Source organism: Prinia subflava, chromosome 1, assembly GCF_021018805.1.
Source record: "Prinia subflava isolate CZ2003 ecotype Zambia chromosome 1, Cam_Psub_1.2, whole genome shotgun sequence".
Taxonomy (NCBI): domain Eukaryota; kingdom Metazoa; phylum Chordata; class Aves; order Passeriformes; family Cisticolidae; genus Prinia; species Prinia subflava.
In genome coordinates this window covers 72236104-72261588 of record NC_086247.1, presented here as the reverse complement: position 1 = coordinate 72261588, position 25485 = coordinate 72236104, and the positions used below count along the sequence as shown (strand labels likewise).

The 25485-nt window shown below is 37.5% G+C and overlaps 1 protein-coding gene across 6 annotated transcripts in view; it reads left to right on the top strand.

Moving 5' to 3' along the window:
* SEMA5A (semaphorin 5A) overlaps nt 1-25485 on the top strand; it is a 320792-nt gene that overhangs the window by 170069 nt on the left and 125238 nt on the right. For all 6 annotated transcript variants that reach the window (XM_063399787.1, XM_063399779.1, XM_063399792.1 and 3 more), the window contains 4 exons: nt 2635-2697; nt 8437-8535; nt 9678-9891; nt 23255-23540. In XM_063399787.1, the coding sequence (XP_063255857.1) occupies nt 2635-2697; nt 8437-8535; nt 9678-9891; nt 23255-23540 (662 nt within the window). The remainder of the gene's footprint in view (nt 1-2634; nt 2698-8436; nt 8536-9677; nt 9892-23254; nt 23541-25485) is intronic.

Sequence of the window (25485 nt, the reverse complement as noted above, 5' to 3'; positions counted from 1 at the left end):
TAAGCAGTAGAATATGTCAATTTAAGGGAAGCAGTGAATAACAGTAATATCTGTAAACATGGTTTTGAACTTGTTTTCTAAAATAATGCAATCCATATGTGTCCATCTGGTCTTTCAGAATGACAATTTTCATATTGTAATCTTCTAATGGCAAAATCCACATTGTTATTACTCTGTTGGGATTTTTTTTTGTCTTTGTGTGCTGAAGATTCAGGAAACATTTTTCTTGTTTTTTTCCCACATTGAAATGGCATTTATCTTAAAGAGTCTTCTACCTGTCTTCCTCCTGTGTAGAAGCAGTAGACAGTGTTACATACTTAAATTTCCATTTTGTGGGAAACTCCCCTGAATTTCCTGAAGATTAGAAGGCAAAAAGAAAGCAACCTCTGTATGAAATGTTTGCCTGCATTACTGAACTATGTGGGAGCCTTAGGGACCAAAGTACAACAGATTGAACTGCTCAGCTCTCTTCAGATTCCTTTGTACTCTGTTTCATTTGCAGCCTCCTCTGTTATTATCTCCTCTAGCAGCATAACCAAGGGCTATTGGACTATAAGTACATCTGGTTTCAAAGATGGGACTTAGCTTTGTTACCAGTGTGTCATTTATTTCTTGTCTACACAGTATTACTCCTTTTTAGCAGATATTGTCATGAGCAGGACTTTCCCAGAGAGCTGGCCATTTGGTTAACTTGGAAACAAATATATTTATATCCAGCTGTAGCAGTTCCTTCTGTTTGGGTTTTTGTATGTGCTGTCCAGAAACAATACACGGTGTTTTAATATTTCACATCCTTCAAGTTACTTTTATTGTGGACTTTGACCCAATTAATTGAAAGCTTGGTGTTTTGTCACTGAAAATTCATTTCTTGATAAACATTTTGTATTTAATGCAATCTTATCCCTTCTGTTTGTGCTTTGACATCTTTTTCTCAGTTTAGTTTTGGCAACAACTTTCCCTCAGACCTTCTTTTAAAGTACCCATATTTCACTCCCTTTCTACTCTGACCTCCTCCTGGTAGCTAACTCTTGCGTTTCTCGAGGTATTTGAACATTTTTATGTTGTTCAGAGATAACATATTCATCACTTGTATCTGGTGCCATATAACATGGAGGTTCAGTGTGTCCTAATGGATTGATTAGGAGTTCAGATGGTTATCCTACAATCTCCATTGTGGACATGAATTGCTTTTTGCACTACCTAGTCAAAAGAGTTAGGTCATTGCTGCTTTTTTATCTAACTCAGTATGAGATTTCTTTCATGCTGCTAGACATAGTTTGTTACAAATTCCAGGGTCATTCACAAGTGGATTCTTCCAGAAGTTTTCAATATATTCCCCTATACACCTATGTAGTCATTTAGTATTGCAAAAACAAATGCTGTAAACAGAAAGGTTTAGGATGGAGGAAAAGAAGTAATTACATTAATTTTCATAAGTTGGATTTTTTTTCTTGAAGTGAAAAATGTTCATTCTTGGGCTTGTTGAAACACAAATGCTCTGAAAGGCATTTCTGCCCTTAATTTAACTAGGCTTTCACCCTATTATTAATTAGAGAGTCTGCTTGCTATTAATACAGTCTCCATTAAAAGCCAGGTACAAAATATTTCCTATATTAAATCTGCATAAATGGTCTTTCATTATTTCCTTGTAAATAAAAATGAAAAGGCTGTGGTTTCAGTAATTAGGCAGCAGTGGTTACTTCAGAAATCTCAATTCTTCTTGATAAAATGTGAAGTGTTTTGTGGCATTTTTATCTAAAGAACATATGGATGTGCACTGTTGAGGTGGAAGAATGCAGCCTGATTTAAAATGCACTTTGACTACACAGCATATATAGGCATGCAAATATGTCCATGTATTGGCACATTAACACCAAGCATGCAACCTGCTCCACTGAACAGCAGAGTTTGTAAGTCATTGCTGCTGAATGTTAAATATGGAAATAACTGGAATTAACTCATGCAGTGAAACTGTAGTAATGCAGACTAGGCATTACAGTCCTGGCATAAATCTGTTGAAGCAGGGAGACAGCTTGAAAAATGAGGATAAATTGCTTCTGCTTTGCAGTGCACTGTTTCACTGTTGTCTTGTATGTCTCTGCCCATTGCTTCTTTCTCTGAATGGATGTTTTAGTGCTTCTGATTAGTGCTGCTCTCATACCTTTAGAGACTAAAATCTCCATTTGATGCTTGAGATAAATACTTCAAAAAGTGCAGTAGGGCACACTTTCCTGTTGAGCAAGGCTTCTCAGATGTTGTGCTGATGCAGCCCAGCTCTGCTGGAGAAAGAGGTTCAGCCTTTTTGTGTGTTCCTCTATCTGCTTACCCTCATAAAACTCACCAAAGTAAAAGAAAAAAAAAGGCTAAATAGTATTAGATGTAACTGTGGTTATTTCTGTTGTAGTGATGGGTACAGTGAATCATGATGTTGGCCAGCTTCCTTTTGGATTAAAATGTAGCAACAGCAAAGCTACATTTCAAAGGAGAAAACTCTTAAGAGGCTTTTATGGATAGGATCATCCTCAGCTAATCATCACTATGTCTGAAATACACAACACAAACATGGGCTTAGATAGCTCAGAGGCCTGTATTTTTGTGTTACCTGCATTTCTAACAAATTCCTTTTGGTTGCAGGCAGTGGAGTGGCAATGTGATGAAGCTACTAAAAGAGCCTGTTACAGTAAAGGCAAATCAAAGGTAAGCATGAGACAGATGTTCTGCTGTAATAAAAATTTTATGTTAATAGCAGATGCAATTCAGTATATAAATCCCTACCTTGTGCATTTTTACTGTCTCCCTTTCTGAAGAGAGATATAGGAAAGGAGTCCTACACTGATGTGTAAGCAAAGAAATAAAGAAGAATAGAGGGAGCACAGGGTGAGAGATACAGTCATGTGATTCCTGTCTGAAATGGTCATGAACTTTACCTTCCAACAATTTACTGTCTTGACACCAAGGTTAAACATGGCATGTTATATGTAGTGAATTGTATTCTCACTTCATTTTCTGTGCTGTAAATCCCAAATAAATCTGTAATTACTTAGTAAAATTCTCAGTTTATATCCCTGTGTTTAAGATGCAATTTTATTAACTTTTTTATTTCCTATATACTGGTGCTATGAAGAAAATAATACTAAATTCACTAACTTCTTAGACATTGAACTTGTATTTTTGTATTTAAAATAAATTTTTTATCTGGCCAACTGCAATTTCTGTTTTTTGGTACAGGTAAATGTAATGCTAAGATGGAACCTCTGGCTATCCCAGCTTGAAGCTAGTTATAAATTAATCATAAAAACAAGTAGAATTGCATGTAATCTATGTTTGTAATTTTTATACTGTTTAATGATTAAAGTAATTCAGCTAAAACATAAAGGGAGGACACACCAAGAGCGATAATACAAAAGAGCACACTTCTATTCAGTAGAATGTGTTGCATACATTATTGTTGTGCCAAACTCAAAAAATCCCGGGCTTCAAAAACATCCAAAAGCTCTATCATCTTGCAGAGTAGGAAACTCTTCTGTTTAGTTATCTAATCACTGACTTTTAAAATTCTCCCATTAAACAGTTAATTTCAGCTCCTTTTTAACTAAGTGCTAGAAAATAAAATTGCAGTGTATAATTTTATACTTGTATATGTATATTTGAGATTAGAGAGGAAGAATGACCTCACTTCTGAAGCAAGACCACGTTACACTGTGAGGTATAGAAAAAAAAAGGACTTTTGGAACCTTATATTTTAAGCAAATGTTTAATTTTATAAGTTGTTATTTTTCCCTAGAAAATGTATGCTTCAATATGTAACATATCCCTCAAGCCTTTATCCTTAGCTAGATGACAACACTTGGAAGTAAGGGAATAAAGCATCAATAGAGTGTGTCACAATGCATTGATCAAGGGGCATAGACAGTAGAATTCCTGTTCTGGTAGGAATGCTATGTGTGACTAAACATATGTGGCTTTGTTTCACAGTGATTTTCCAACTTTAAGGCTGTGACAATAACATTCAACTTGTCTGAAAGTCACAGTGCAGTGACTGTGATCTAACATGATGAATGGAAGTAATTGTAAATTCGAGGCTATAGCAGTGTACTTTCAAATAATATGTGGACAACACTGTTACCACACATTTTATTCAACACTGTAAAGCATCTGTTGCTATGAAATAATTTTGTTAGGAGAAATGCACAACACTGGTGATACACATTTAAGAATGGGCCTTAGTGTAGTTCTTTATTCATGCCGAGTTTCATTTATGCTCATCACACCCTTATGAAGTAGATGATTGGAAGTTAAGCTGTCACTGTAAAATGATATCTATGTAATTCAAACCTCTATAGTTTAGTATTGTTATTATTTGTCTAAAGATTTCATTTGCACCCATAACCGTGTTCCTCATGGTTCACAATCTAGAAGAGGAGTATAGTCTTTATGCTTCATTATGTTAAAAAGAAATCCTTGGTGTAAATACTTCTCTTCTTATTGTTACCATTTGGGATGTGTTTCTTTTGGTGTGTAAACCTTGAGGCCTGAAAGCTTCATGTGGGAGTTGCTGGAGAGTGCAGAGGTACTGTTTGAGAAAACCCACTCAGCTGGAAGGACAACTGTCTTTTTGAACTTTTCATACCTCTTTTGTGTTCACTGATGTGGTCAAGGTTAAAATCAAAGATAAATTTATGACCAGAGAAAGGATAGCCAAATGATGTTTGTGTTTTATTGCCTGATTTCCAAGACTAAAGCAAGGTCAGTATACTCTGTAGAAGGAGATACATACAGAGCCTTCCCTGGGAATTATCAGATCAGGAGGAATTCATTCCAGTGCTACATTGTCCCTCATCAGAGGAAATCTCTTTGCAAACACGATTCCAGTTGCTGTTATCAGAAAAACTCGCTTGCTTGCCTGTTGTATAAAGAGATGCAGCCTGAATAGCAGAGCTGCAGAGTTTCTGTAAAGTTTCTCAGGTGAATTCAGATTTCAGGACAGGCACGTGTAATGTAGGAAGACACAGGAAAGACTGGACTCAAAATATTTAAGGCCAGCCCAGTCTGTGTCAAAGGAGAGAGCAGGATTCCAGGGATGGCTGTGGGTAGGTTATTCATTCTGATCCTGGTTTCTCTAGAAGCTCTGCTGGCCACAAAGCAGCATCAGGGCAATAAGTTCAGGTGGCAAAACCTGAACTCATTGCTTGAAAGTCATTTTAACTGATGGAGTGAATGCCCTGAAACCAGAAGGTGGCTTTGAACCCTGAAGCAACTCAAGTAGTTTTTAGATAATGGTCAGTGAAACACAACTCTTTTTTTGTTCTTGAGAAAGAAGCTGCACGGAATTCTTGCCTGTGGCTGTTATCAGTTGTTCTGAGGTTTATGCTTTAGAAGCCAACAAGGGAAAAGAGCTGAAGGGGAAAATATATAGGGACATCTGTCACATTTGACAGTGTAATGTGCACTTGACTTTTGAAGGCCAGTGTTTGTTATTCAGACTTCAGACATTTATCTGCCAATTTAAGCTTTTGCCCAAAATAGCTAGTGGCTCCAAGAGTGAGCCATGCAAAATTATGTCCCTGTGGCCAGCATGCATTAGCATGTAGAAGTCTAAAACAGCAGACACAATTAAGAGAATAAATTTGCCTATTCATACTGACACTTGTGGTAGGGAATGTTAGAAAGGAAAAATATAGATGCATTTGTTGAGAATGCATAAACCAAAGAGAGGTTAAAAATAATAATGCAAATTGAAATAAGGTCTCATCTCTTGCTTATTTAAGATTCTAATGGCTGGGTGTGTTAGTATCTGAACTTTCAATAAATGTATTTAAGAACTAAACACAGGTATGTTTAAAATGTTAACCTATACAAGAAATATTGCTGCAAGAGGATAATTATTTTGCAATCAGATTGACCTTGGACTGTCAAGGTAGTCTTAAATAACAACCTAGCCTGCTTGGCTGCTGAATTGTTTCTCATAGTTGTATTTTGGTTTGGAGATCCTGATACAAAAGTAGAAAGTACTTCCTAAATGTGTTTCTTAATTTCAGATATGTTTTTATAGGCAAATAGGAAAGTATATGACATGGAGGTCAAGGTGAACTGGAGAATAAGACTACATAAAAGATGGCTTCCAAACCTAACACCACTCTCAACCTCAAAAATCCTTTGGTTTGAAGTCCTTTGCCACTTCTACAACATAGATCTCATTTTTGCATGTGTCAGAAGTGAACCAGTACAGCCAAACTTTACTTCAGAGCTAGAGAAGTATCTCGGAACAATACAGGTGACTAAATAGTGAAATCCTTTTTCAGTATGTTTTTGGGTGGTGATAGTTTTATTCACAACCAATTTTTCACAACAAAAAAAAGTTCTTTTGCATTAATTTGGATATTTTTTCAAATTAAGAAAGCAGCTAATTAAAAAAAGTTATTCTTTCATTTTCCATTTTTTTGCTCTGTGTCCCCAACAAAAATTCCATATGAGATGTCTTATTTGCCGTGTTGCAGTATGGATTGTTGTCAAGTTGGCACAGGACTTGGGAACATTAAAGGAAGAATCTTGTGATTCCCAAGAATGTCAGAGTTTAAGAAATTAGCATTCTTTTTGAACAAAATGAGTGGGTGATCAGCGTGCAAGTAATTTGGAAGTGACACTTTTTCAGGGAGCTCTGGAATATGAAGAGGAGAGGTTGGATGGCTTGTAATGTCAGAACCCACTTATTTTTCCTACACGTACATTCCATGCCTTGTTGCAAAGGGCAGAATGGAAACAGACCAATGAATGCATTACTATCTTACATTATGCAAACCTCCTTGAGCACCATTCCAACGAAATAACTGAAAAACAATCCCTCAAAAAGTTGCCTTGCAGTTTTTGGGGTTTATTTTGGTGATGGAGCTGTAACAGTCTGATACAAGGAAACAGCCAAAACTACCAACACTGCCAAGTTGTGAAATAACTACTTTTTTAGTGGCTTGTTGCATTGCCCAGCTCAGTTATATGTTGTGTATTAGCCGCTTTGTGGTTTAAAGTATATTAAGATGACAGTTTTATAAGGTTCAGTATAAAAACTTCATATTTTTTACCAAATAGAAATTCAAATGCTACTTCTAAGATGTTTGTCCCTTGGCCTTAAAGGCTCAAAGAGAAGCATTTAAGAGCTACTTTTTCATGAGAAACTAATGCAAATGTGGGTTTGAGAGGTATTTTTTCCAAGAGGTAGTTTCTTTCCTGAGATTTTACAGGATTTTTTTGAGTTTATTTTTAACTTGACTTTTAGAAAGAAGATAAATTCTAAAAGTTTTCTGAGAGAATTTTAAAGTATTTCCCCCATCTTCTTTTGCAGTATTTTGTGCCCATTCAATTTATTCAGGATTATATTTGTTGTCTTCCAGGCTGAGAGTCTATTTTCAAGATAAACAAGCAATCCATTTAATATAACTGTGGGCCAGATGATGGGACTTCTGTGCTATTGCTATTGTATGGATTTACTTACATGATTTCACTTAATATCGGCTAGAATTGTATAACTGTATTTTCAAAAGGTTTTTTTCAGACTTTTTATGAGACTTATCTTGTGGTGAATGCTAGAGAGCATTCAAATGTAAGTTTCCAGGAAACTTTATTTTCTCCATATTGTTGGTCATTTTATTGCATATGGACATTGATTTTTTTTCAAGAGAAGTGTTTGAATTTTTCCTCATCTATTTCTAGGAGATTTTTAGTACTGCAGGACAAAGCTTCCTGTTTGAATTAAATGTAGAAATTGCTGTTGATTGCTACCTCCTGAAATGAGCGGTATGAGTATTATAAAGCCTTCACCCATCCTAATGGGGTAAAAAACATGTCAAATTATTCCTCAGGGTGAACATCATTGTATTGTGGTAATGAAATTTTTTGAGAAACTTTGAATTAAGAGGAAAGGAGATGCTTCTAGTAAAACACACAGGGTAAATTATGAGTGGTAACAAATCCGCATCTGAACATCTCAAGAATTTCATTTTTACTAGTCTCACTATATTTTTCTTACTGACAACCTGTTCTCTCCCCTGTTTTCCTCACAACTTCTTTTCTTGGCCTAATCTGTCTTTGAAATCAACATCTGATCTCCTGAGACAGTACTGTATTATTTAAGTCGGCACCTATCAGATCATCTATCTGAACTATCAGTTCAAAATTTAGCTAAGCCTTTGAAATATGGCCTGAGAGGAAATCTTCAGTACTAGAGAGGTTTATTGCTATCCTATTAGGAACTTTTCAAAAAGTTTGATGTGTGTGTGTTAATAAGAAATCTGTGCATATTGTGATTGCTAACTCAGGTATGCTTAAGGCTTGTTTACCTAAAATTTTTCTAAGTGGATAAATAACCATGGACAGTAAAGTGTCATTAGTCTGCTCTGCACTCTGCAGTATCACAGAATATATTCATTCTTTTCTGTGTGGCAGGAGGAATGCCAGAACTATATTCGAGTGCTTCTTGTTGGAGGCAACCATCTCTTTACCTGTGGAACCAACGCATTCACTCCAATCTGCACCAATCGCACGGTAAGAGTTAAATGTTTTGCCCCACTAGCTGGAGTCCCTGTTCTGAGCCAGCAGATTAAGAAGCAGAGCATGTTGTGTCTGAGAACTGGCTATTTTTGTGTTGATGGGTGAGCTGATGTGAGCTGATTTAGCTGGTGGCAGGCCAAATACGAGAGCTAACCGATCTCTTTTTTACAGTCTTTTCCTCAGCTGTGGGAGACACAGCTATGAGATGCTCAGTTCCTCCTATATGCCATTTTTTATGAAACCTGGGTGTTTATGATACTTCTGCCCCTGTCAGATTTGATTGGCATCGATAGGTTTAGTTATCAAATGTGGTTGTACAGCTGCATACTGTGTGTGTGTAATTCTGGAGAAATGAGAGTACCTGTATTAGTGATTTCTGACTGGTAAGAATGAGGAATCTTGACTGAGAAGATCTGCCATTCTGTGTTCAAAAAATGCCCACTTGTAGCATCAGTAAAAGTCATAATAAGTATCAAAATGTCACCATTTGGACTAGGCTCCTATTGCTTTCAGGAGGGGAGAAAAACTTAAATACAAAGAATAGCTGTATTACTAAAAAACTCACTGGCAGATTTATTATATTTAAACCCATTGCACCTTTATTTTCAAATAGCATATTAACATCATGATGTTACAATGGCTGAAAGTATTTGGGCTACTAAATCAGAGATAGTTCTGCTGAGTTTGAAAGCTCCTTTGCTTACTCATTTTTCATGTGAGATTTTTTTCCTAAAACACACCAACAAAACAAATAATAGATTTTTTTATTGTTGTCTGCTCTGGTGGATGCCTTATTGATTCTGGCACTCAGGTTTGGTTTTATTTTTCATAATAGCAATCTTTGCAGAGATAACTAATTTCTGAGCCCCTTCTAATAGAAAACATTTAGGCATGATGAATAATGACTGATGTGTATGCTTTACATATCAAAATGGCAAAAGTGAGGTCTGACAACATTACAAGAAGACTTTCTACATGAGACAATTTCAGATTGATGTAGAGGTTGGCTCATCTCTATTGTACAAAGATAAAGTAGAGAACAGGTGTTTGTCATAGGATTTTGCTCAGATTGATGCATCTTGGCTGAAATGATAATTTTCAGGAAATTTAAATTCCTTTTTCTAATTCTTTTACAGCTAAGCAACTTGGCAGAGATACATGACCAAATCAGTGGCATGGCTCGTTGTCCCTACAGTCCCCAGCACAATTCCACTGCTCTTCTCACTTCCAGTGGAGAATTATATGCTGCTACAGCCATGGATTTTCCAGGAAGAGATCCTGCTATTTATCGAAGTCTGGGGGCCCTTCCTCCTCTCCGAACTGCCCAGTACAACTCCAAGTGGCTGAATGGTGAGTGTTGGTGGACTGTGAGACTCATCTTTTTAACTCATGTTCATCATGTTCATGGTATTGAAATTCCATTCTGAGAATCTGAATGTTTCTGGAGTATTGTTTATTTAATTTTTGAAATATTGTGCTTTTAAAATATATTATTTTACTAGTATAAGTATTACGGAATTTAGTTAACATAGTTGAAGTTTGTAGATGTGCCCTTAAATATATGTCATTTTTGCAGGCACGGGGATGGGATGCACATACAGTGCTCTTACATGGCAAAGCTGAGTCAGCTCTGAGCAGCAGGTTGCATTGAGCATTCTTTTCTGAGTCTCTCAAAAACCTAAGGCAGAAAATAAACAGTTTAGAATGGACTGAATTCTCCTGACTTTCCCTGCAGGTCCCAGCCTTGACAAGCGGAAAAAGTTTGGCTTTCAAGCTGCTTAGGTGGCAGACTGACATTTTTGATACTTATTATAGCCAAAGGATAGGGAATAGTTTACAAAACATATCATAAAATTGTGCTTAGCAGTCAATTTTGTGTCATGGATGTTAATCACGTGATGAGGATTTCAGCTGGGAGAAGCTGTAAACAGATAGGTATACCTGAGATGTGACAGACCAAGTTGCCATTTTCTGTATTACACAAAAAGGAAGCAGATCCTTCTAAAATGAAAAATATTATTAAACATGAAGTAGGAAATTATGTATATTGTAGTTTGCCCATGCCTGTTCCAGAAGAAAAAGAAAAAAATCATAATGTATGTTATGTGACATAACAGTCACTATTCCTACAGTGTATTTCATGTTATGATGGGATTATTCTCATTCTGGAAATTAAATACAAATATATATCCTTCTACTTTCAGGACATTTGGTCAGCTGCAAGTAACAGATTTTATTTTGAATATATCAGTGCTCATATAATGTGAATGCTGAATTGTGCTTATACAATGGGCATATTTTATTTGAACAGTGAACCCACCAGAGGTAGCTCACAGAAATTTGTGACCTTTTCTAAAGGTTGGATGATTTTAGAATGTTAATTAACAACAATAGAAAAAAGTCTTAAATTGTGTGGAAGATAACAGAATTATAGCAGTGCAAAAGAAGTGAAGGGAAAAATGAACTCATTTTATGTATCTATCCCTGTTCAAGCACACTTTGTCCACTCAGCTTGGTATTGGAACTAATTGCTGTGCCACATCTGTGTGTTTTTGTTAAAGGGGAAAAAGTCTTCACACAGAATTTGCAGCTTAACTGGATCCTTTTATGCCAAAAGCATGCTAAAATTCGCACTAGGCTTCTCTAATTAATGATATTCACTGTATTCACATTTTGTCTATTAAAAGCTTCAGATGTACTTATACATTCTCTGTTAAGAGTTCATTCTCCTGACTCAAAACTGTTTATAATTAAGTTACCAGGGAACTGTAGCTTTTATCTTTGGGGAGGAAGAACAAGATGAGTTTTGTAATTGGAGCCAGATAAAGTCCAGTAGAAGACTGAAAGCAGCCCAGTTATCTGTATTAAAGGAAAGTGGAGGATTCATCTGCTTTAGTTGGGGATTCATCTGCTTTTATGTCAATTTGCATGCTTTTATGAGTCAGTGCCAAGAAACTACATTAGTTTTTCAGAGCTTGGATTGAAGGGAAGATTTTGCTCCTTTCACTGAGAAAGTAACACAGATCAATAGTCCTGCAAGAAAAGTAAGGCATCAACTGGAATGGAAGCTCCCTAGTCAATACCTGTTATGCAGCAGTAGCTCACAGTTGCTGTAATTCAGCCTCATTTGAGGTGTTCACGTGCATGTGTCTGTCAGTGTTTCCAGTTCAAAGTTTTCCTCGGAAGCACCCTGTATTTTCTCACTTAAATTTTTTGCTCTGTAAATTATGTTGGACCAAATCAAATCGTCTCTGGGGGTGATGGTTGTACTCTGGAACACAGCTGATTGTCTTGATTTGTGCTTTATTGCTATGCAATAAAGACATTGTTGACTTTAGTGGCTAGCACAGCAAATTCGGAGAGCTTCAATAGCATCAGTCAGGCAAAAAGGACATGCCTGTGTGCCTAGGCAGTCTGCTCTTGGTGTTCACTGCACCTTTTGGTGCAGGATCTTTACTGGAAAAGCTCTGAATCTTCATCACAGGAGAAAAATTGTTCCCAATCTTACTTGTCAGTAGGCCTGTAAACACAGGAACAATGAGATACAGTGTGGGAGGGGAAAATGGAGCTGATGTGTGATGGTGGCTCGGGTGAGATCCCATCTTACCATGATGTGATTTCAGCTTCTGGAACCACAGATTTCACAAAGAAAACACATTTATGTTGTTTACCTGAGTTCCCCATTTGTTCTGGTTCAGCCAGTCATGTATTTGTTACCAGATTCTGCCTTCTCCTGGGGGCTTGGTAGGCCTGGAAGCAATCCACACCAATAGAGTTAGCAGCTATTTACTGAGCATCATTCTGATCAGCTGCTTAACATTCAAAGATCATGGAGAAATCGGGGAAATTTCATCTCTGAATTACCATTTTCTTGATGCACTCAACACTCATGGGGGGGACAAAGAGTTGGTTAGTTCAGTTAGAAGTATGAATTATTCAGCGTATGTGTTAAATTAAGCTACAGAAGTATGCTGAGAGAATATAACTGAAGGGGAAAAGGAAAATTAATGTGAAGCACAAAGATTTTGAACAGGCACAAATCCAGAAAGTTAGATGGACAGCACAGCAACACTGCTAACACAGAAACCCTATTTCTGACTGGAGCTAGTTATTGTGGAGCCATCTTTGACTCTCTCTGAACATACTGTTTGTTCACCTACTAGAAAACATGCTTCAGGATTTGACTCCATGAATTTTGTCTGGTTTAAAATTTTTTGTTGGCAGAAAGGACTGTTCACCAAATGCTACAGGTATCTACACACTTCCTTAAAGTTTTTCCTATTCTGGAAAATTTTGGAGTATGCACAGTCAAACCACCTTTCTTGATGGAGGAAAGATACATCTGGTGATACTTATTGAACTTAATATCTTTTAAGATTTACAGTAGTAATCTATTCAGCTCTTGAAGATCACTGAATAAGATCACTGGTTACACTTTTTTTTTACTTCAGACCTTCCCTCTGCTTCTAGAAAAAAATACTGATGTTCTGTTTATCTATGCTATTTCTGTCTTCCTGGTGCTCCTGTAGACAACATCAAATGCAGCTGGCCCAAAGGCAAAGAGCAGGTTTTTGACCACAGCTGTAACCATGCAGAAATTCTGCACATCTCCATGACTGGATGCCACTGACACACCAGGCTACTGTAGTGGTCTCACCTGAGCACTTACCTCAGTCCAGCTGCTCACAAAGTGACAACGCAGGGAGAGACAGACCCTCTTGCCAACCCTGTGGGTACTTGGCACCTCTGTCACTGTTCTCAAAGGGAACACAATCACCCCGAGGAGTTAAAGAGGGCTGTACACCCCGCAGCTCCCTCCCCATCCTGTGGCCCAGCTGGCTGCAGGATAGTAAGCCTGAAAATGTGAAATAGAGAGCCCAACTCTCCTTCTCATGATGTCATATTTTGGCCTTGTCTTTTCCCATGTAAAGGAAAATGTATTGCCTGGAGTTACTCACATGAATATGTATATGAGCACAAACAGATGAAGAAAGTGGAAAGACTGCTTACCAGTAATTTACTCTGCAAGGTGTGCTGTTCTTCTGTGTACCCTCTCTTTCTCTCTGAACCCATGCTCGAGTGTTTCTGTGCTTAAGAGAAACGATTTGAGGTGATAGAGCACACGCTGAGGATTATGTCTAAAGCACACATCTCTCCCACTGGTATCTTCTGATCAAAGCACTCAGCAAGACCCTGAGCTTCAGCCAGCTGCTCAGGTCAGCAAAGGGCAGCATGTTTCTGGAATGTCTTAAAATTTCCCTTGTAGTGTTTCATAAGAACAGTCTGCCTTAGCAGTCTGCTTTGGACATTATTAAGTGATAAAAAATAAATTAATCTTTCATTAAGCTGGCATGCTGTCTGTTTCGGTGTCTTTAAGCTCTGAGTAACAATGTTAAAGTCATATCTGGAGTTGATGTAGTATGCTTCTAATTAGTCTTTACTGTAGAGTTGATCTGCAAAGTGCATCAGGGACAGAATTTGTCATAGTTTGCTCTAGAGAACAGAAGTAAATGTAATAGCTATATTTGCAGTCCACAGTTGCAGTGTGTCCGGATTGGCAAGGAAAAGCCTTCACTGTTTAAACTTTGAAACCTTTTCTGTAGCCCAACATTTCCAGTTAGTAAAGGTATTTCTCCTTTTAATACACCTCTTAAATCATTAAATGTGATCTGATACCTCACTGTGAAAGTTTGCCTTAGTCTATAATATCTGTTTGCATTCCTCAGCCAATAAAAGGGCAAAACATTAAAAAAATAAGGAAAGGAAATCCCTGTCTGTTTCATCACTCAAAGAAACACTACAACATTTGGTTTCATAATTTGTCTAATGCCTTTCCTTGCAATTGCATGGGTCTCCAACTATTTTGAAATGATTACAGCTGTTTTCTTTACCCTTGACATGCAGTGATAGATGCTATTGGAACATACTAAATAACTAAAAACTGTGTTCTAAATGTCGCAACATTTCATCTGTGGGCAGACTATAGACGATTAAAATGTAATTCTACATCAGATGTAACAATAAAATAAAATAAAATAAAATAAAATAAAATAAAATAAAATAAAATAAAATAAAATAAAATAAAATAAAATAAAATAAAATAAAATAAAATAAAATAAAATAAAATAAAATAAAGTAAAATAAAATAAAATCTCTTCCAAATTAGAAGCTTTTCCATCTGAGGAGATGAGTGTTTGGATTGTTCTGCTTTACTGGTATACATAATATTACTATTTTTCCTCTTGCTGTCCTAGGCATTTGGCTATTAGATACTCTTACTGAAGTCGTTCTTCTGAGATCACTTTCTTTAAAACACTAATAAAAAGGTTATTAATCTAGAGCAGATACTTTTAATCTTCACAAGTAATAGTAAGAGTAAAATTCTTACAAAGGTGTTTTGGTTAGTGGGGTTTATACAGCTCTGAATCAATGCCTGTTTGTTAGCAGACTCTTATAATTTTTGCTGCTAGTAGGATGTGTAGAGAGAATTTATGATCTAAGAAGAAAAATTAATTCTTTCAATTTTGTTTTTAAGGATTAATGGAAATAGCTATAATAGTTCAGTGTTATCCTTTCATTTTTCTGGGTTTTAATGAAAAGCCTTGTAATTGCCTAGTGCAAGCTTTTCTTTATTATGTAATATTTCATGTAACTCAAAACCAGCGTGTGCTTGAATGAGCAATGTACTCTTTCAGATAAGAGACCTGACTGAAAATATGCAAAGCATATTCTACCAGTTTTGCTTATTTTATGAGAAGATAAATAATTACATTTCTTTGGTTGTGCCACCATAAGGTTGGTTCTTTTCTTTTGTGTGTATCATCATTTTTGCCAGTATCTTAAAATAGGAGATAAATACCTGCTGGTTTTCTAATCTTCCCCCCGATGGCAGTGACAGAGTAGGAGAGCATGAAGTTGGTGTGAGGTGGAGGTGCCTGCCCTGACTTCCTTTTTCCAGTGCCAGACTAAGTTATTACAAAACACCTTTGTAGCATTTCCTTACTTGGTTTGAAATGGTCGACAAGAAGCACTACCCATGGAGTTAGGATATTTTTACTTCTTATCTATTCTAGGTAAAACAGTAAAGTCCACCTAACATTTAATAAAGACTAGGAGGCTATTGAGGACAGAACCTGTTCTTTTATATCTCATCTAGCCTGCTTTTGTCAGGTGCCAGTCAGAGAGGCTGAATGAGGAAGGAGGACACTTCTGCAAGCAGGTCATCTGTCCCCAGCTGAGGAGAGGCACAACAGGAGTGTGAGCCTCATTAATGCACAGAACCGTGATACTCAGTGACCCAGAGAGAATGAAAGAACTTAGGACTGAAATGCATCTCAGTCAGGGGAAGGTGGAAATTTTCAAATTTCAGGGAACATGAACACATGAAAACCAGCATTTATCAAAGAAATGAGGGGACTGAAAGGTTACCTGGATATGAGGAATAATGTCTTTATGAGTAAATGCACACTGGAACACACTGCGCAGAGATGTTGTGGGATTTCATTCATTGGGGATATTCAAGAACAGTGTGGACACAATTCTGTCCAATAAACTTCAGGATGACCTGACTTGAGCAGGGAGGTTAGATCAGATGACCCTTCTAACCTGTCTCATTCTGTGATTCTGTGTGACCCTGTGACAAAAGTATTGGATGGAATTTCAATTGCAGACGTACTAAGCTATAAAGTGAAGGGGGAAGAGGATGATTATGAAATTGATTTCCTTTTTGTTATGAAAAAAAAAAGAAGGAAAAAGAAAAAGGAAAATAGGAGCAGGTTGTAATGGTTTGATGCTGTCTGTATTCCAGGCACTCACCAACAAAGTCTCTGTGTAACTATTCTCCACAGCTGGATGGGGGAGAGAAAATATAATGAGGGGTTCATGAGTTGAGATAAAAATGGAGAGAAATCATCACCAAATATCATAATGGGCTAAAAAGGCTCAAATTAGAGATATGAACTGAATTTATTGCTAACAAAATCAGAGCAGGATAAGTAAACTAAAACCTTAAAACCCTCCACCTCCCCCTCCATGCCTCCCTCCTTCCTAGCTCTATCTCTTACCCATCAGTGCAGGGAGGCAGGGAATATGGATTGTGGTCAACTCATCACCTGCAGCTTCTTTGTCTGCTCAGGGAGAGGAGTCATTTCCCTGCTGCACCATGGGGTCCCTCCCATGGGAGACAGTTCTCCATGAACTTCTCCACTGTGAGTCCACCCCACAAGTAACAGTCCTCCCCAAATTGCTGTAGTGTGGGCCACTGTTCCACAGGGTGTGGCCCTTCAAGGACAGGCTGCTCAAGCATGGGCCCCTCTTTCCATGGGCCTTCTACCTGGAGGGTCACAGCCTCCTCTCAGGTATCCACCTGCTCTGGCACGGGGCTCTTCCACAGGCTGGAGGTGGATTTCTGCATCCCTGTGGAACTCCATGGGCTGCAGGGGCACAGCTGCTTCACCACAGTCTTCACCTCCAGCTGGAGAGGAATCTCAGCTCTGGCACCTGGAGCACCTCCTGTACCTCCTTCTGCACTGACCTTGATGTTTGCAGGGCTGCTTCTCTCACATGCTTTGATTCTTCTCTTCTGTGGCCACAACTTCAGCTGTGCAATAACCCTTTGTTGCCGGCGATCAGCCAGACTCAAGACAGCACTCAATATGAGTTAAAAATATTGCTCGTTTATTCAGCTATTTGGCATACATTTATACTGTGCTAAGCATACCATGCACCTAACTGTGAACATCATTGGTTAAACCATAGTGTTCACGCGTCCTTGCAGTATACATGGTTGGTTCAGAAGCTCTGTCCACGAGGCTGGATGCTGTGAACCTTCTCCAACTTATGGTCAACACATCCTGTCTAGCATCCTGTTACAGCTGTTGCTCCAAACTTTACTTCATCCTTATCCCATCTAAAGAACAGTTCAAGGACGTTTCAACTTCTACTCATTCTTTAGGCTAAAAGCAGGATTGTGCACATCCCTGCTTTTCCAGCCATGCATCTACAACCCTTCTTCCTTCTTAAATCTGTTATCACAGAGGCCTTACCACCATTTCTAATTGCCCCAGCCTTGGCCAGTGACATGTCCATTGGTTGGAGCTGCCAGGGATTGGCACGGCTGGACATGGGGAAAGCTTCTGGCAGCTTCTCATAGAACCCACCCCTGTAGCCCCCCCTGCTACCAAAGCCTAGCCATGCAAACCAAATGCACAAGTCTGCAGGCAAAGTCATTTAATTATATCTCTCCCTGCAAAACTAGAACAGAGAAGAGGAAAAAAAAATGGCAGTGAAAATATTTGGAGAGAAATGGGTAAGCCATCATAATTGGGTTTTCTTTCCATACCATAACGAGTGGTTGGCAAAATCTCATTAAAGAATACTAGATTCCTGTGTATGTTGAATTCTGGATTCAATTTTAAGCAACCATCCATGGATCTTTTGATAGATCCCCATACTCCAAATCTCTAGAGGGTTTGAGTGAATTAATGAGATTCCTATGTATTTTTCACCCTTGTCCCCCTGCCCCTGTATACACAGCTTTGCAAGGTGTCTATCCAGTGAATATAGATGACAAAATCCACTGAACTCCAGGTGTAACTTTTAAGAGCTTCAGTAAGTATTAAGTTAGAGTAGAGAATGGCTTCTGTGACTAAGTTTGTCACTGGCAAATTTGCATCAGCAAAATGATATCATAAATTGCAAAGTATTATGCCATGTAAAAACACTTTACCTTGAAAATGAAGGAGATTTATTTGAAATAAACAACAGGAAATAAAGCAAGGAATTTTGTAATACCATATTTGAAAACAATTTTTCAGAAAAGAAATAATTGTATTTCAGAATTTATTAGAGTACATCAGTAAAAAAGTAATGAGTGCATCCACTTTTATGATTATGCTGAATTGTATTATAAAATCTATCAGCAATATAAGAGAAGATTGGAAAAAAAAATGTCCGGGATACACAGTTTTAGTGTATTTTGCTGTCCTTGCTCTTCCATACCTATAAAATTTTTGATTTAGCAAAAGGAAAAGAATGTAAAAGAAATCATGGAGAGCTAAGGCATTGCAAAGGAAATAGTCAAAATAGATTGGTAGCCAGCTACTCTATGGCAGGTTGACATTTATAGCACACATCATAGGTAATTGTGAAACACAGAGGAAAAATAGCTATTAATAAACCGTTTCAAACAGTTTCACACAGGACTTAACATTTTACAGTTCAGCTCCTGAGGATGGATGTAACTGTGATGACCCCAAGTTATGTATCACTTTTGAGACATTTAATGCTGTAGGAAACTTTTAGTCCGTGATTAAAATTTGTCTCTAAACCTTCATGAGCAGTAGTGCCTTGATCAGCCGAATGCAAGGTCTGTACTTTTTTTTCCAACAGCTGCAAAGGGCCACAACTGAATGAATACACTTAATGAATATACAGAGATGGCAGAATGCTATTGCAACTGGACTTTGTTGATTATGCTAATAAGATGAAAAGAAATAATATAGACTGGCACATCTGAAGCTTAAATTCTTTCCATTACTTTAAGTGTCCCTTTTGAAGAGCACTCCTAGACAAAATGTGAAACTTACTCAAAAACCTCAAATACGTCTTTCTAGAATTTAATGGTATTAAGCATTTGGCTGGATACAATTATTTGGAAGAAATGGGTCTTTAGAGATCAACAGTATGCTGTGATTCATTTATCTAGTGAAGTCAGTGAACAAGTGAACAAGTTCCAGAGAGATGTCATTCAATTTTAGAGCAGTATCTAGACTCCTAAGATCTTGAATATATTATGTATTCATGCATCTTTATGTGTGTCTTATTTTGTGTGCATATATACATATATAATCTGATCTGTGTCTAAATCAGGAAAAAAATAATATTTTAGCTTTCTTTTAACATTTCTGGGTTTAATTTCACTTCTGATTGGGTCTTTGAATGCCTTCCACTTCTGACGTGAGTGGTCACATCTCACAGGGACAGTCAGTGGAAATCACAGCTCTTACTTGCTTAGAGTATACTTTGGACCTTAAAATTCTTAAGGTTAATTGCTGTTACCTCCTTAAAGAAAGTTAGATGATTTCCTGTCATTTGGTTCACTCTGGAAGCAGTACCATCCACTAACTATGTAAATTAGGCCATGTTAGATTGCTTCAGAAGAAGTGAAGTTACATGGATTAAAGAGCACAAGCAAACTTCCTTGCTCCTAAGTTCAGACAGGAAGAAGAGGCCAAGACTAACCCAGGTGCTCTCATGGAGCTCTTTTAGGCTCCTGATTCTCATTTCTACCCACAGAAAAATTCCTGTACAGTTCCTTTCATCCTTTTACCCACTCAGACTGTATCCACACCACTAAATAAAAAAGGCACAGGAAGTAAGTTTATCCATGACGCCTTTGGTGGGTGGAAAGGGAGAATAATCTAAAGGGAATCATTGTGCCTTCCTTTAAAGTGCTTTCACATTAAGAACAGTTACTGTGCTCCACAGAAAATGAAGGTTTCTCTCCACCTTCCAGAAAAACAATCATATTATTTCTGGTTGAAGCACTGTCTTGGCTTCATATGGTTATCTTTTTTTGCAGTAATTTAGAAGCGTCTGTGGGAAAACATTCTTGTTGGGCAGTCACAGCTTTATGAAGGAAATGGTAGAGGTTCCCAGGATTTGTGCTGAGGAAGCAAACTTCAGAAAGAGCAGAGTAGTGTGTTTGCCCAGTGGCTAGTACTAACTAGCCACCCAGTGCTTTCAGTGCTTAGGCTTGTGCTCTGTGTAGCACTGCTTCGTGATGTACACTGGAGATATTTTTTGGGTCACGTTGACAAAGTAATTGTCTTGCTTTCCTGATTCCACTGGTTCCATTTAATTTGGGAAAGTCTAGTCAGCCTGACAATGTCCATAAATTGAGTATATAAAAACCCCTATTAAAGTCGTATACAATACTTGTGACATTATTACAAGTTGACATTTTTGTACTAACTGTATTGTGTCACATACCAGAATCCTTGCACTTGTTGTGGTGATCAGAAATCAGAAATGAGATGTGTTTGCCCTTCCAAGAACTATTTGCAAAGTCAACGTGAAACACGATTCACTTCATTTGCTACATTAAAAACTTACATGGTAAAGCCTCCATGTAAACAAATAGCAGTTCACAGCACAGTATTTGGACACAGAAGATTTTTCCTAGCTGAGAACCTACTTTTCCCTTTGAAGTTTTGAAGTGACCCTGTTCGTTTTTCCCAAAGAGAGAATGAAATAAACAAAGTCTGACCTAGTAATCCTCCCATATCCATTGAATTCCCTGAGGTAACACTGAGATTATTACATTTAATGAAAACTAAAGCAGTTTTCACAAGTTTCAGCAGCAGGTCATAATTTCATCAGTTCATAATCAATAAAGTGTAGGTGTTTGCAGATGTATATATTGTTTCTCAGTTTTGAAACCATGAAATATGAATACTAGGTATTTTTAAACATATATTATGATTACCAGTGCAACTTTGAAAAACCCTTTTGAAAGCTTGACATGGATTTTCAAGAACCCTGAATATATTCTGAATGCATTTCATACTATTTTTACTCCTATAGTTTGTGAAGTTTGTTTTATTTTTGTAATTCATCATTCCTTACGCTGAGTGCTTCCAATAGTGTTTTTTTAACTCTGCAGTGAGATCCTGTGGTGCCATGGTAGAGACTTTTTTGTATCAGTGGGCCTCCAGTGAGAAGTATCTCCAGGCCTGATTGCAAGGCAGGGCCTCCTTTTTTAATGTTCATACAAAATGTTTTTTGTGGGTGGATCAACCTGACTTTGAGTATTTGCACAGTAGGTTTTTGAAGCTTTTGAAGCCTTTGAAGGGAAATCCCTATTGTAATGAAAGTTTTACACAGATGCGGAGTGAAGATTTAAGGTTCTAGTAGGGTTAACATAACTAAAAATCTAGTTCTTTGTATATTGTCAATGTAATTTTATTTCTTATGGTATCATAAGTCCTATCCAACTGTTTTGTGTTTTTATTCCTTTTTTTTTTTAAGACACAAATGCACTGATAGTATCTAACTTATGAAGGCTCAGGGCACCTAGTTTTTAAAATTGTTGGGTTGTGATCTGCTAGCAAAATACCTGTGCAGCTCCGGATGTGGAGAAAATGTGGTGTACTCCAGACTGCTCTCAAGGAAGCACTTCATAAAATAGAGAGTGAAAGTTACAGGGAGGAGTGAGAGCACTATTGGGTCTGCGGAGCTTCATACCTCTGAGGCAGCTCATAATCAGTGCTGCCAAAAACCTGCCCTGGGAACTCTCAGCACAGCAGACAGAGATGGAAGCAGCCCAAGAGGCCACGTTAGCTGGGGTCTGGTCTGTCTTTGAAAAAGGGTTTTCTAACAATTTGGACTGCTGTGAGGCAGTGCCAGCTTGCTTGCATTTCTAGTGCCCCTCCAAAGTTCTGATAGGTTTGAGATACTCCTATAAAATGTTTACATTAAATTATGGCAGCCTTTTTTCTATACAATAGTGCTGTCAAAAAATGTTAACTTATTAATTTTATTTGAAGTGCTTCCTCACAACAGATGTTTTTAAAACATTTTTGTTTCTTTGTTTTCTCACTTCAGAATAAAATTTGGAAATAAGAAACAAAAGTTTTCTTGTTTCTCAGAGGTATTGGTGTTCTAAAATGGTTCCTTGCACAGGTGGAGCTCTTCTTCACAAATCTGTGGATCAGATTTATCTTTCCTTAAAGAACTTATCGAGTTGTCTGCCACTCCTAAGGTCACGGACTTTCTTCAGTTCTAGTAATCCTTACAGGAAATGGACCACATGTTTATTGTCTGTGGTATCCACTGTTCCTTTTTTTCTTTTCTTTCAAGAAGAATTGCCATCTGTTGCTTTCCAGATTATTTTTTACATATTCTCTAATTTCTCCTTCATCACCATCAGGTTTTTTGATCAGTTTTCAATCATTTTTTTAAAGAAAGAAAAAAGAAATCTGTAATGCTCTCAAAAGCATTAAGCAAGATAGGGTTGAAATGCAGTTATCTTACCATCAAATATTCTTGTGTAGTTCTCTTTTCTCTTAATTACAGCCTCTGAGCACATTTTTAGCTACCATCAATTACCACCGGTTATCCTGCTAATCTGGAGTAATAGTGTGGTGGCAAAGCAGAAACAGAGTTACAAGATAAGACAATTGCGTTGTAAGAATTCACTGTGTCCTTATGTGAAGAATGAAAACTCCTAGACACTTTTGATGGTGGAATAAAGATTGCCCAACACAGTCATATTCTATAAACACCTAGAGCAAATCCTGTCAGGCCACGTGTTGTGGTTTGACCCCAGATGGCAGCTTGGCTGGTTTTTTTGCTGGTGGAGTGATGTGAGAAAGAAAAAGGCCTTGGCTCTGTGTGAGTGCTGCTCAATAATAACAAAAACATCCCTGAATTACCAGCACTGTTTCCAGCATAAATCCAAAACACCATGCTAGATACTATGAAAAAAAATTATCTCTACCCAGCCAACTCCAGTGCACCATGATCATGTATCTCATAATCCCAGCTGCACATGAGCTGGCCTATTCAGATGTCATGGTGCCGTATCTTTAAAGGATATTAAAAAGTGTGTTTATTTAAATATAATGCTTGAAGATATATCCAACTTCCATGTTAGTATAAGTGCATGTATCACAAGAAGGCAATAAATGATCTTTCCTTCTATTTTTTTCAGAACCAAATTTTGTGTCATCTTATGACATTGGGAACTTCACCTACTTCTTCTTCCGGGAAAATGCAGTGGAACATGACTGTGGGAAAACAGTTTTCTCTCGTGCTGCTCGGGTGTGCAAAAATGACATTGGTGGCAAGTTTGTGCTGGAGGATACCTGGACTACCTTCATGAAAGCTCGTCTGAACTGCTCTCGCCCTGGAGAAATTCCATTTTACTATAATGAACTTCAGAGTACTTTCTTCCTGCCAGAACTGGACTTGATCTATGGGATTTTTACCACTAATGTGTAAGTAAACGGAATGATATATTTTATTTTCTTGCTGTTTGTGACAGCAAAACTTAGAATTCTGATCTACTCTCTTCTGCATATGCCAAGTAACCATCATAAATTCAAACTACTGTTTTGCCCAATCCACTGTTTTCTGTGAGCAAGTATCAGTTCCAAATGTTTCCCACATGAATTGTTGAAAACACGAGAGAAGGAATAAATTCTTAATATTTCCTTACTGCAGAGAGCCAGTTGTGTTTAAGACTATTCTGTCATATTCTTCACTTATTGTTAGATAGTAATTAATTTTTATTTTTACTATTGTAATACATAAACACCATAGATATTTATGAAATAAATCGTTTATAATTGTAATGTGACACAATCATGAATTTGACATGATGGAATTTGACCATGTCATAAAAATCCCATCTTACCCAAAACAGCACAAGAGGTGCTCTCCTGTATTTTGATTTAGTCCTAACATATCCCAATGTGAGTTTAAAGGTCAAACCAAGAATTTAGCCTAATTTTAAGTGAACCTATTATATCAGTAAGGTAAAATTAAAGAAAAAAGAGTACAATTTGGTCTTAAAAATTCAAATTTGTTAAATATTAAAAAGTTGGATGGACATGGGAAAAAAGAGCTGTTTATCTCAGAAACATCCTTTTAAAATTTAAACACGATGACTGGTGTTCAAATGCTGTTCAGCAAGGGCAGCCTCTGTATTATGGTTGTGCAGCCCAGCGTTCAGACCACTGGAATAGTTTCCAATTTTGAGTTCTGATTCTCTGACCTTCTGGTACTCTTTTGCGGTGTAAATCAGTCTTATCTAGAATTTTAAACAGTCCTTGGGCACCTGAAACATAGGTAAGGACCCTTGAACACAGGGATACTTACCTTTTATGAATATTTATTAACCAGGTAGAAACATTCACAAATTATAATCCCTATTCATTCTAGAGAGTGAGCATGAATCCGAGCTCATTTAGGCATCTTCCAGACGCAGGCCCACCCCTGGGCTGGCAGCTCAGGCTATGAACAAGACTAGTGATGAGATGCTTGCAGCAGGCTGTGGGAATTCCTAACTCATGACACTGAACGATGAGCCCAGCCTGTTTCTGCAATGGAGTAGGGAATCTAAACGCTGTTTATGTAAAGAGAATAGAAGAGACTTTGAGATTACTGGGGATAAGAAAATTTTCTGTTGTTTTGATCAGTACTTTTAATTTTATTCTGTTTTCCTAGTTAGTTCACAAAATAAAAGACAGGTATTTGTCAGGTGGCATCCACATACACTGTTCAACCAGATCTTTCATGAAAAGTCAAAGTAGCCTGGACATATTCCTGCCATGAAAAGCCTGAGCAGAGGAATTCTGCTCTAGAAAATCCATGGGGCTTCGTCCATGGAAGGGGAATGATGTTCCCAATGCTTCCTGGCTGACCTGAAAATGGACTTGCTATTATTAAGACTACATTTGCCACATGAAAGTAGACAGTATTTTAAACCTTGCTGGTACTTTCCTCTTTCTCCGTGGCCCAGCGTTCTGACTGTCCAAGAGAGACAGACTGTTCAAAGAGAAACTAACTAATTATAACTCTTTGAGAGTAGGGTTTTTCAGTTGTTCTATCTAAATGCCTGCCATCAAATGTTGTAACTAAATTTTTTGGACATTTTTTAAATGCTTTGGAGTTAGGATTACTTCCCCATGCTCACTACTGTTCATAGACAGTTTGTGGAGCTCATGTAATCCACCTTTCTGGCCTAAAAGTGACTGTGAAGAAACACAAGGGTTTCCTACAACAGGGAACAACACATTCCTTTCTGTTCATCTAACAGCATCAGATATAATTTAATGGCATTCATAATTCTTCAGTCTCAATATCTTCCGAATTACAATGACTTTATCGGACCTTTATGCTTTTTTTCGTATACTTTAATATACTTGTGAAGGGAAAAAA